An 11,951-nucleotide genomic window follows, 5' to 3' on the forward strand; every position below is an offset into this window, starting at 1 on the left:
CTGCAGAGGGCAGGCAGCTGGGCGGCTGCACGTCCTCTGCGGCCTTGGAGGTCAGATGATGCTGACACTCGTGTAATAGTTCAAATGCCTACTTGTGATTGTTGTGATTGTGTACGTAGTTATTGTCTCGATGACTGTATCTCTGGTTGTTGAACGGTCCTCGACTTCTGTTCGTGCCTTGTGTGACCTGTTTTTGAACGATGCGATCCGCGATGCTTACGTAGATAAGCTATCGGTCTTTCTGTTGCGATCTTTCCCAGTTCTTAATCTAATGATAAATCTATAACGCATGCGAAACTGTTTCCAAAGCGCGTCCCTGTGCCTGTCACATGTCTTTCAGTACCGTGTCCACATGTTCAGACCCCGCGGCGGTGGGAGATCAGGGTCCGGTAGTATGAGAGGAGTCCATTTGCCAGACCAGTACCTCCACAGGACCATGTATGACCGCCATCTATCAGCGGAATGTCGGACTGCCGACACTGATCCCAACAGCCTGCGTGTGTCAGTCACAGTCAAAGCGAGCGTGGGCAGCCGCCAAACCAGTTGGCAGCACTGATCACAGCGCTCTGATGACGTCAGCGGCCACCAGCCGTTTTCCTCTGAAATGTCAGCTGAAAAATCGAAATCCGGCTATTATCAGTTATCTATCAGTCTCGAGGCTGACGATACCAAATGCAGCTCATAGAGCTTATTCGTCTTTTTCAGAAATGACTCACCTTCAATCACTAATGTGACCATTTTGCTTGCTCGGTGAATGGTTTGAACAGATTCACTGCTGAACTACAGGATCCAAATATCCCCTCCCCCCTTTATGCTGCAAGCAGGGTTGTATACCAATCAAGTCGATTGAATTGATTGATTTGTTTCAACGCGTATTTTGAGTTGATTGGATTGAGTCGATTGACTTTTCGAGATGACTGGTTGACTGACTCGTTTGACTTTAGCGACTGGTTGACTGATTTGATTCCTGAAAATTAGAGTGACTCGTATGATTGAGTCGATTGAAAGGAGAGTTCAAATAACTTTTAGTTGACGAAAAATAATGACACCAATTGATGACATCAAAGATCACAAAACTACACTGAAAACTGCTTGTCATCACAACTGCAATATGGGGTAGATGGCCAAATAAAGAACAGGGCCTAAACATGAACAGCCAACTTTGACTTTCAACTGCAATAACTGCACCAATCCTGGTGATAGAACCTGAGGGCTGTTCACGGGCCCTGTGTGCGGTCGGACCGCACACAGCCTCGAAGCTCCGCCCACTTCGTCCCTACGTCAGCCTTCCGTCACCGCACACAGCGATCGCTGTGGCCGGTCGGGACTGGCCACAGCGGACCGTCCACCGCACGCAGCCGTGACGTCAGAACCGCCTACCCATCCCCTACCCCCACGCCTGCTGGACGCACCGCACACACCGCACGCAGCAGTGTGCGGTGCCCGTGAACACCCCTCTGGCGATGCACCTACCTACCTTTCTGCACTCAGCAGGAAACGTTTTTTCTAATCCAGATGATAAAGTGCAAGGCCCTATATACTAATAAAGTGTGATTAATTAATAATTCACATCTCCACATCTCCTCAGAAACAACCCACTGAACTCCATAAATATCTGAAACCCCTACAAAAATAACTGAAACAAAAGCGCCGTTTTCGTCTCGCTATTTACGTTTACGTGCCTAATTAATAGCTAATTTGCTGCATTGTTTAATTTGCAGCAGAACGTTTGTTGATCCTTTTCTCCTGAGAGCCTAAGCATAACATATTTAATATATATCATTTTCCTTGAAATATTTTACCGAATATTATTAAGTGGTTTTATTTCAAATAAAATAATAACTAAAACGAAATTGGTGTTGTATAACCGATTTATTTTATGATGATCTACCATACTACATGATAATCAATGACGTCATCTTACCAAAAAATCAAAAGACGTAGAATAAGGATTTATAAAAGCTTAGCATACTTATTGGCAAAACGTTTTCATGCAGTCGCACCGTGCCGTTTTCGCGTTTTAATTTTCCTCGTTCCCACTTCCTTTGTCCTTAACTTATACTGTGGTTCCAGAGTTCCTGTCCTCTCCATTTCCTTTTAAATATATTTTTTAACCCTCATCCCTATCCCCCAGTCCTAACAGTTTCAAATTGTATTGCAATAAAATTCAAACACAAATGTTTTGAATTCTTCACATAGGTACCTAACATTGACATGCCACGTCCAGAGTCGTGGACCGCTAAATACTTCAAATCTCTTCCTTCCCAATCTGACAACATCCCACGTCTCAAATGCACATTGTGTGGAAAGATTTTTCAGGCTGCCCGTCAGTCTCTGTCTAACCAAAACCGTCACATACAGGTAAGATATTTATTTCTATTTCCCTATGGTTAATATGTTATTGATGCATATAATCCATTGAAATAGACATGGTGTAGGGTAAATGGCCAAATCACGAACACTGCCAAAATCCGAGCAGTCAACTTTCAACTGCAATATCTGATATTTAGTGTAAATGGAGTTGGAATATGGCCAAAATTAAATTGACAACTTTTAGGTGAAAGGTGGTGATTTGGGTTAAGGGGCAAGTCAACTACTGGGTTATTTTGCACCCATTAAATGAAACTTCTGCTCCAATTCTACCCATTGAACCTCAATATCATGATCCACCTGTCCATCACTAGGTATCCTTCCTTATTACATAGAAACTTTGAATGGCATGGCAATTTATAATTTTAAATGACAATATTATTATGTTTCTTCTGTAGGTAGGTAGGTAGGTAGGTAGGTACACCAGACTGCTATGGACACTTTTCCAAGTTGGTGGGCAAAAAACCTAATGTATGTCTTGGTTTGAGTCGTTTGATTGAGTTGATTGATTCCTTTCATTGTCGCGTTTGAGTCGATTGAATCAATTCCCGAAAACTGCTCTGACTTGATTGATTTGATTGGTTTCCCAAATTTGTCGTGATTGAATTGATTGCTATTGACTGAGTCGTATACAACCCTGGCTGCAAGATGTTACAATGAGGCTTCATGTACAGAACTAAGTACTTCATTATTTCGAGTGCAGTGATCCGCTCCGTGCGTGTCTACGATCCGTTCCATAAATATGGATCGGGCGGGCCCGGTCGATATACCCCATTTCAGAGTGGAAACACGGCAAGGGCGGCTTTAACCGAGGCCTATCGACTATTGGGCGTGGTCTTCGCCCTTGACCGACTGGGTCAGTTTGTTGAGGCGGATGGTGGGCCATGCAGTCAGGGAACGTTGGTGGTGGGTCATGCAGTCAGGGAACGTTGGCGGGTCGATTGTTACAGACGGATCTCGGCTAAAACGGATTCTGGCTAAACAAACTTTGTTTTGTTTTGAGTTTTGACTTTATTACGGTGCTGGTTTTCAACGGGACGTGGACTTTTTTACGCCCTCATTAGAGATCTCTGCCGAGTGTTCCGTCTTCCATTAGGGATCCCGACCGAGTGATCCGTCTTCCATTAGGGATCCCGACCGAGTGTTCCGTCATCCATTAGGGATCCCGACCAAGTGTTCCGTCTTCCATTAGGGATCCCGACTGAGTGTTCCGTCTTCCATTAGGGATCCCGACCGAGTGTTCTGTCTTCCATTATGGATCCCGATCGAGTGTTCCGTCTTCCATTAGGGATCCCGACCAAGTGTTCCGTGCCGTGTTCTGCCTTCAACCGTCCTCGACGGCTTCTCAGACAGAGGCGGATCGATCGGACAAAATGACCCGTGTCTGGAACAGAGGGACGCTCCCGACGGATGGTCCACTGTGACCTCGGGACAGTGATGGGGCTAGAATCAAGGTCGTTCACTCCTTCGCATTAGATACTGTGTTGGAATTTTTCCATTCAAGTAATTCTAATTTTTCTAAGTAGGTATTCATCTATCAAATGCATATTGTAAAAAAATATTCAGTATGCATGTATGCATGTAGGTAGGTAGGTAAGCGTCATGTTCAGGATCTTTATTTATTAAATCATCATAATGATTTGGCGCTTATGGTTGCAATCGCTAAACGGCCTTCAATGGTTGACGCAAGGCTCCTCTATCAGTCATCGTCTTGTTCGCTTCGTCAATATCCCGTGTGCATGCCTACGGTTCGTTATCTTTTGAAGGCGGTAGTACATACAGTTATTATGCACACACAGGCAGTGTGAGAACATTCCAGGGATGCTCTGCTTTAAATCGCACCGTGACCCTTTGTACACAGACGACGAGCTGCTCAGTGCACATATGCACTTACCTGCTGTGTACTTACAGCGTCACCGCAATGCACACAGAGCTATCTCATGTTTGTATTTACACACCATTGGTGTGTACACTGCTGAAACACTCCAGCTTTGGTTGCAAACGATACACGGGTAACTTCCCGGATGACCTTTTAATTTGTTCCGTAACAGCATCAGCTCATGTAAACCTACATACCAGGTCCTCAATCGTCTCCATAGCCTGCTCTAATTCAGAATCTGCAAATGGTTACGGTAACAGTCCGAACAGGTCAATGTCGTGTCCTGCTCCTAGACCACACATCTGCAATGTAGCGCAGCGCTGCAGGCCAGGTGTAGCCCTGTTGGTGCGCCACTATAGCTGTCTGCGGAGTACGGGGCAGGTGCCGGCCGCCACGGCGGGCGACAGCCATGTTCCACGCGGCCGGCGGTCCGTGGGAGTGCCCCCGCCCGCCGCCTGCCGCCCGCCCCGCCGCCGCGCCTGTGGCCTTGGCCTGGCCATGCTGCACGCACCGGGGCTAAACCAATGGCTAATGTCTCCCCCGAGCATGGTGCTGGCAACTTATACTGCCCCAGAATGGTAGGTGATAGGCATAATGTGAAAAAGGGCGGGGCCGCTCCAACTGTAAAGCCGCGGACTAGCCAGTCAGAACTCTGAACTTTGTGGTGTCATGGATGGGTCCTTCAAGGGCAAACGAGGATTGGGATGTCTTTTATACTGCTTCACTGTAGAAGCACCACACACTTAACTGTGGGATTTCTGCAGCTTAGGTATATTATGCTTTGCAAAGCATGCGTGGTGTGGAGGTGCGTACCCAGACATTTCGGTATTTAGACGTATTCATGCTTAGGTTTTGTTTTGTCGTATTTAATGTAAGAATAAATCCACCTGCAAATAAATGTGGCTGTAACAGGTAGCATACTGAAAGACGAGGCCCGGCATAACTTCATGATTCATTTGTAAAACTTATCTGCCGTGTTTTTCGGCCGTCCTCCGGTCATGAAAACTCCGCCCTCGTATAATGCGCTGGGAAGAGTTATCTTTTCTCTCAGTGCATACATACATTGATGGTGTACGTACCTATCAGTCGGGTGTCATCAAAATATGTAAATGTGCGCCGACACGCCTAATGTATGTCCATTACATACGGGGGAGCCGCACTTTCGTCCCATTGGCCATTCGCCGATCGGTGATGACATCACACTGCTGTTCGGGTGACGTCACCCTCAAGGATGGGCTGAAAGGATTCGTGCAGAGCCGCGTGACTGAAGCACGAGTCACCTGCCCAGGGGGGCGCTACAGAGGGAGGATGGGTGGCCGTGAGCCACACGCGAGCCGCACCCACCGGCGCGGTGTACGGGTGACGTCACCTCCGGCTGTGTGACGTCACCAGGTGATGACGCTGATGGGCGATGGCTTGTGCACTGTGCACTTGGGGAGGCTCGCCAACTACAGATCTCACGATGCCAACTATACCTACTTTGCCACGCTGCCTTGGTGGGGAGTGTCGGACTGGCGACCCCGGCTGGCACGCTTGGGCGGGCAGGGGGCTGTTTGTCGATTTCGTTGGTTGGTGAAGAGTGAAAAGTAGGGACTGGGGATTACTGGAATCAGCTAGCACGCTCAGTATTTCCGCTGCAATCTTGCCTGGACATGAGAAGTTATAAACTTCTAACATATTTTGGTTCACTCATAACTTTCTTTTATTTGAATGTTGCTATATGTATTTGGGAAACGTACCTAAATCTTATTTTTTACATGGAGAATAAAAGTTCTCATCTAATAGCCTATTAGATCTCGTAGTTTTTGGTCCATCCTTTCGATATCTAATTCCCCTGTGGCCCATGGCTCTGTGGCGGACCGTCATACTGTACCGTTTATAATTTTCCTGCCGGCTGTTTTGCCGCTCCAGCCGCCCGTCTGATGGACCGCCGGTCATGGCTCGTTATTGCTGCCGCTGGGCCGTGTGTTGATCCGACTCAACTAAATAAACACACCCCCTCCGTCCCTATCCCACACACCGCGCGGCACGGGCAGCCTCGACAGGACACGCCGCCACTGCACTCGTGCGCGTTAGGCGAGCGCTAATGCAATGGTGCAGTTTTGTTGGATTGTGCCATGACAAAGTTGCTTGTTGACCGGCCCAATCAGGTGCGATCAATCATAAATAAAGAACTGTCTTTGTTATCATAAAGCTCGTCAGGTCAACCGGTGTCAAATGATTCCCTTTCGAACACTTAAATATACGTTAATAGCCATTGTCTCCTTGGTCTCGCTCTAATTTCTGTCATGACCGCTAGATGACACCAGTGACAAACGCCTGAAGTTATACTGTACCGCATAGCCCGTAGCCCACGCCGCGTCATTCCAAAGCGATTTTCGTGAAATGCACGAGCATTGTGTTCTAAAACGACCTGTTTGGGTATCTTATATGATGACTGACGGTGCTCGCTGAATGTTTTTGTAAACTCACTGACTGTTCAGTACGCACCCTCATTCCAATGTGCAGTTCTGGTAATATGCCGACGGAACTGGTTTCAGTGTTTCGACTAGGCGCGTGTCTGACCTGCTCTTTGGGTCCGTTCCATGTCGATGTTGGTCGAGCTTCTTGTCCGGTCTGTTTTTGAACAGCTGCATGTCTGACTGCATTTTGTTCTTTGCCGATATATCTCTCAGAGATCCGTATCTTACCGCGTCGTACCTATCTCTTCGTCTCAGGGATGACCGCCGCGGCGGAGGCGGCGGCGGCTTCCTCGGTAACCTGGTGGGCGCCGTGGCCAACGAGGTGATGGACAACATGCAGGACGATGATGACGGACGGGAGAGGCGCCGACAGGGCCACCAGGTCAGTGGCGGTCACTGCGGTGACTTCGTGAGATTTACGGATTTAGCGTGGAACACGCTTGCTAGTTGCTGATGATGTTATTTGTTCATCAGGATGCGATGTAGGTACCCTAATGAGAGTTTTGATGTTATTACGCCCACCAAACATGATAAGGTGCAAAACATGCATGTTCATGTTGCCTCCTATCTCTCTCTCTCTCTCTCACTCTCTCTCTCTCTCTCTCTCTCTCTCTCTCTCTCTCTCTCTCTCTCTCTCTCTCTCTCTCTCTCTCTCTCTCTCTCTCTCTCTCTCCTCTCTCTCTCTCTCTCGCCTCTCGCCTCTCGCCTCTCTCTCTCCTCACCTCTCTCTCATCACCTCTCTCTCTCTCTCTCTCTCTCTCTCTCTCTCTCTCTCTCTCTCCTTTCCTTTCTCCCATGTTATTTCTCTCCCTCTCTGGCCTCTTTCTGAACTGCCATCTGTCGATTCGCGTCAGTCCTGTCCGTTCTGTCTCACTGGTGATATATCACAAATCACTCAGTTTGCCTTACCTATCCCCATTAGTTATTATATCTCACAAATCACCAGTAGCTTGTCTCACCAGTCTCCGCCGTTCTGTGGTTCACAGGTGGAGGCCGGAGGCACCATCGATTTAGGAGACATCATCGGCGCCGGCGTCAAGCACTTCGGTGGCGGCGGCGGCGGCGGCGGCGGCGGCGGCGGCGGCGGACTGGACGATATCTACGGAGCCATGTCCAACAAGACTCGCGACGACCGCACGGACGAGGAGCGCAACAGGTACTCGGGCTCAGTCGGTGGAGGAGGTGGTGGGGTGTACCCTCAGCTGCCCGACCAGGAGCACTCACGTAACCCAAACGCGCCCAGTTGGCAGGGCCAGGGTGGCGGCGGAGGAGGGTTCGATCCGACTCAGATGATTGGCCAACTCATTGGTGGAGGGTGAGTCGAGAGACGGGGATACTGAGCTTGAATAATCGGCAGAATTCGCTTCGAATGCATGACAGTTGGTTAGTCAGGAGCTTGCAAGAAGTGCTGATGAAACGCAGCACTCCAGTTGGCTGGTTGTTTTCTTTCGCCATTTCGTTCGTTTTTGGGAGTAGGTTAGGGCTTAGTGGTTAGGTTGTCGTTAGTCAGTCGCATAGCTTGTGGATATTGTTGATATTTGCTGCGTTTATTTCCACGCGTTTCATACACATGCTTGTGTAAGGTTGTGTTGGTTTCGTTTGTAGCCTCCCAAGGAGCTTGCATGTGAGGCTTTCGGGCTCCTGAATACTTTTTGATTGATGTGCGAAAACGGCGAAAATAGCTGCACGCTGCACACTGCACATTGCCGCTGCAGTGGAATTGTGTTCTGCGCGCTCACAGTTGGTTGAGCTGGGTATGGCTGCTGCGTTAGCCGCAGTGCTAGGCTATTTTCTAGTGCGTGTCGTCTTTTCCAAGATTTTGCTGCTGTCTTTCATTTATATTTATAATCTATGCAAAGCTACCCTTCATTGACAAAATATTGCTGTAGTTTGACCAGAGTACTCCTAGGCCTCACACAGCCCACTTATTATATGAATTTCGCAGCCTCATTTTAGGTGATTGAGACTCTTTTGAAGCCGGGTGATCCAACAAACGTGTAGGATTGTAAGCTCTCTTGTTGCTTTTTCATACACTGTGGCTTTTTCATGCTATCCTGAACAGCGCCTGAATCTAATGGAAGAATGGAGAAAGCAGCAGTTGTTTCGGTCGAATGATGCCTAAATATTGATTGAGTTGATCCCGCAAGGCTACAAGCATTGAGTGACGGTTCGGAAACAGCAGTGACTACTGACTACGATGCTGTTTTTGATCCCGTTAGAATTGTTACCGGCGCTAACTTCCGGCAGTATCTGCGATGTTCCTATGAGCCATTGCCTCGCACCTGGTACAGATACAGATACAGATACAGATAATATATTCATGACAAATCCATGGTGCATGGTTTTTCATTGGCACACGTCAAACATTTACAACACAAGTAAAAGACCAGGCATAAAAAGCAGCACTCAACCACTCGACCTGAGCTAACCATGCGCCTCACACTGTTCTTTCAATAGATGCTTTTTGAGCTGGCGCCGAAAGTTTCGCACGGTGACGTCAAACGGCAGAGAGTCGTACTCACGCACTGCGCTATAACAGAGCCGCCGGCGACCGGCTTCCGTGCGGATTCTCGGCAGCGCGTGGTCGGCAGCTCTGCGCGTCTCGTACGAGTGACGCAGGGTGTCACCGATGGTTTGTGCGATCGCTTCCGGCTTTCCAGTCGTAGTGACCCTGTGCACCAAACTGATGCGATGGTACTTAGCAAGGTTAGGGGCATTCAACCACTCCAAGTCGCACAGAACGTCACTGATGTGGTCGTATTTACGACGGCCGCTAATAACTCGAGCACCGAAGTTCAGCAGTTTCTGCACACGATGAATCTGAGTAGCGGTGCACGTACCGTATAGCGAGAAGCAATATCTGATAACGGAGTTCACGAGCGCTTCTACTACCACAGGCAGAGAGGCCTTCGGTATAACGTGCTTGGCGTGCATCAGACCGATTAGGACACCAGTACACTTAGCTGTCACATAATCGATGTGCGACCTGAAGCTGAGGGGATTGTCCATGACCACTCCGAGATTTTTGACAACTCTAGAGTCCGGAATAACAGCACCCATGGCAGTCAGTGTGACAGGCGGCAGTCCTCGCAGCATAGCGGGGGTTCCTAGTACAAGGACCTGCGTCTTAGCGGTGTTTAGCTTCATAGTGTTTGCGCAGAACCACTGGAAGAGACACTCTAGCGCCTGCTCCATGCGTTGGATGACCTGTGCCAAGTCACGCTTTTTACCGCTCACAAGAAGTTGAGTATCGTCTGCAAATTGCACGATTGTGACACCGTCAGGCAGGTACAGACACATTTCGTTTGCAAACACCGAATACAACATACAACTTAACGATCCGCCTTGGAACACGCCAATTGTGTTTGACTTGACACTCGACCGCACGTATCCACCGTCACCACTGGCCATCTGCACCTGCTGAGTGTGTCCGCTTAGGTAGTTGCCGAACCACTCGGTATCTACCCCATACAGTGCGAGCTTATCCAGCAGTCTCCCGTGCGGCACAACGTCAAAACATTTGGAGAGGTCCAACAGCACCAGGATCGACACCTCTCCAGCGTCCATCGCCTCCAGCGCACGGTCGGTGATGACGCTGAGTGCCGTCTCGGTGCTGCGGCCGCTGCGGTAGCTATGTTGGGTGGTTGACAGGAGCTGGTTGGCCTCCAAGTACTGCACCAGCTGGCGCTGGACGACCCGCTCAACAACCTTCATTATCGCCGGCAGGATGGAGATCGGGCGAGTGTTTGCTGGCTCCGATGGTCCTTGTCCTTTTGGGATTGGCGTTACCATTGCATGTTTCCAGGGGCCGGGCACGTTGCTGGTCGTCAGGCTGGAGTTGACTATGTCCAACAGGACGTGACCCATGCCCCAAAAGAAGGTGCGGAACATGCTGACGCTGATCCCGTCGTTGCCTGTTGATGTTGACGGCTTCATGTGTAGCAGGAGCAGGCCGAGCGTGTCCATGTCGATCGGTTGCGGTCTGAACCGGCTCGTCGTGACACGCGGCAGTCTGACCGGCACTGGTACCGTGGGCGGGGGGACGCTGGCAGCTGTGATTGGCCCTATGCTCACATAATAGTCGTTTAGCGCGTCGGGCGTGGCGCTGGGAACCGCCGCCTCTTTCTTGCTGCCGATGATGGGCCGTAGTACCCGCCAGACTTTGCTAGGCCCTGCTTTGGCCAGTTCCCGGTTGATGTGGGCCTGCTGGTCTTTCCGGACAGCCGCGCGGCACAGACGGTTCAGCTCATTATAGTTCTCTCGGTCGCCACCAGGGCGCAGGGCCTGTCTCCGTCGCGCCATCAGGTCTCTGGTAGGTGCCGAGACCAACAGGCTCCCAGGAGGTCGCTGCTGCACCCTCGTAACGGGTGCCACTGTGTCCAGCTGCCCGAGGAAGATGTCGCAGAACGACTCCCACTTGCTGGCTGTCAGCTGTGTCCGGAACACTGGGCTCCAGTCGATGTTGTTCAGCTGCCGGTTGAAGCTGTCGGCGTCGATCCGGCCGAGTCGCCGGCGCTGTGTGACCGGGCCGGCCACCCTGGTCCTGCCGGTGCACTGCAGCACAGCTCGGGTGTAATCGTGCGGGGTGCCATAGTGGCAGCGCGTGACGCCAGCGCGCAGCAGGTAGTCAGGGCGGCTGACAGCCACGATATCCAGCAGCGAGCCGGCCGGTCGGTAGGTCGGGTGCCGGTTGTTGCTGATTGTCAGTCCGTATGTTGTCAGAAGTTGGCGGAGTCGCTGCCCAGGAGAGTCGGCTGCACACTTGAGCTGACAGCAGTTCAAATCACCAGCGCACCAGTGTAGCACCAGCGTGGGTGGCTAGCGTACCCAGGAAGGTGGCTGGGTCGAGCTGGCCCGCTGGCAGGCGGCCCGTCCCGCTTCACGCCCCAGCGAGAGAAACCGCTGCCAACTGGGGCCCGCGGGGGAGAGACGCACTGGGGGGGGGGGGGCAGAGCTCGACCACCGACGTCCCACCAGCGGCTCAGGACTCGACAGAAATAGACCCCATTCGCTGGGTCATGGCTAACTAGGGGCGCGAAGGAATGGACGCTTGGGTGTGGAGTTTAGTGCACGGGTTCGTGTTTTATGGGTGGCGTTTGCAATAGTTGGATGCCACCCGGCCTTAGCCATTGCAGATTTTATGTGTTTATGGATGGGGTAGGGTCAAAACCCTGTTGAGATGCTAGGTTGGGGTGTTTGGTTTGTTGAGTTTTTCTGCGACAACCATGCGCTTTAACTTA

The 11,951-nt window shown here is 50.5% G+C and overlaps 1 protein-coding gene across 1 annotated transcript; it reads right to left on the reverse strand.

The window, feature by feature from the left end:
* Positions 1 to 9,944: 9,944 nt before the first annotated feature.
* Positions 9,945 to 11,448, reverse strand: LOC122373132 (the record flags this gene model as incomplete). The annotated part of the gene is made up of 2 exons (XM_043350928.1): positions 9,945 to 9,965; positions 10,099 to 11,448. Coding segments are annotated over 2 exons (1,371 nt in total), but the record flags the coding sequence as incomplete, so codon positions are not given.
* Positions 11,449 to 11,951: the final 503 nt, after the last annotated feature.

This window comes from Amphibalanus amphitrite, unplaced genomic scaffold, assembly GCF_019059575.1.
Source record: "Amphibalanus amphitrite isolate SeventyFive unplaced genomic scaffold, NRLGWU_Aamphi_draft 001448F_arrow, whole genome shotgun sequence".
In the NCBI taxonomy this organism is placed as follows: Eukaryota; Metazoa; Arthropoda; class Thecostraca; order Balanomorpha; family Balanidae; genus Amphibalanus; species Amphibalanus amphitrite.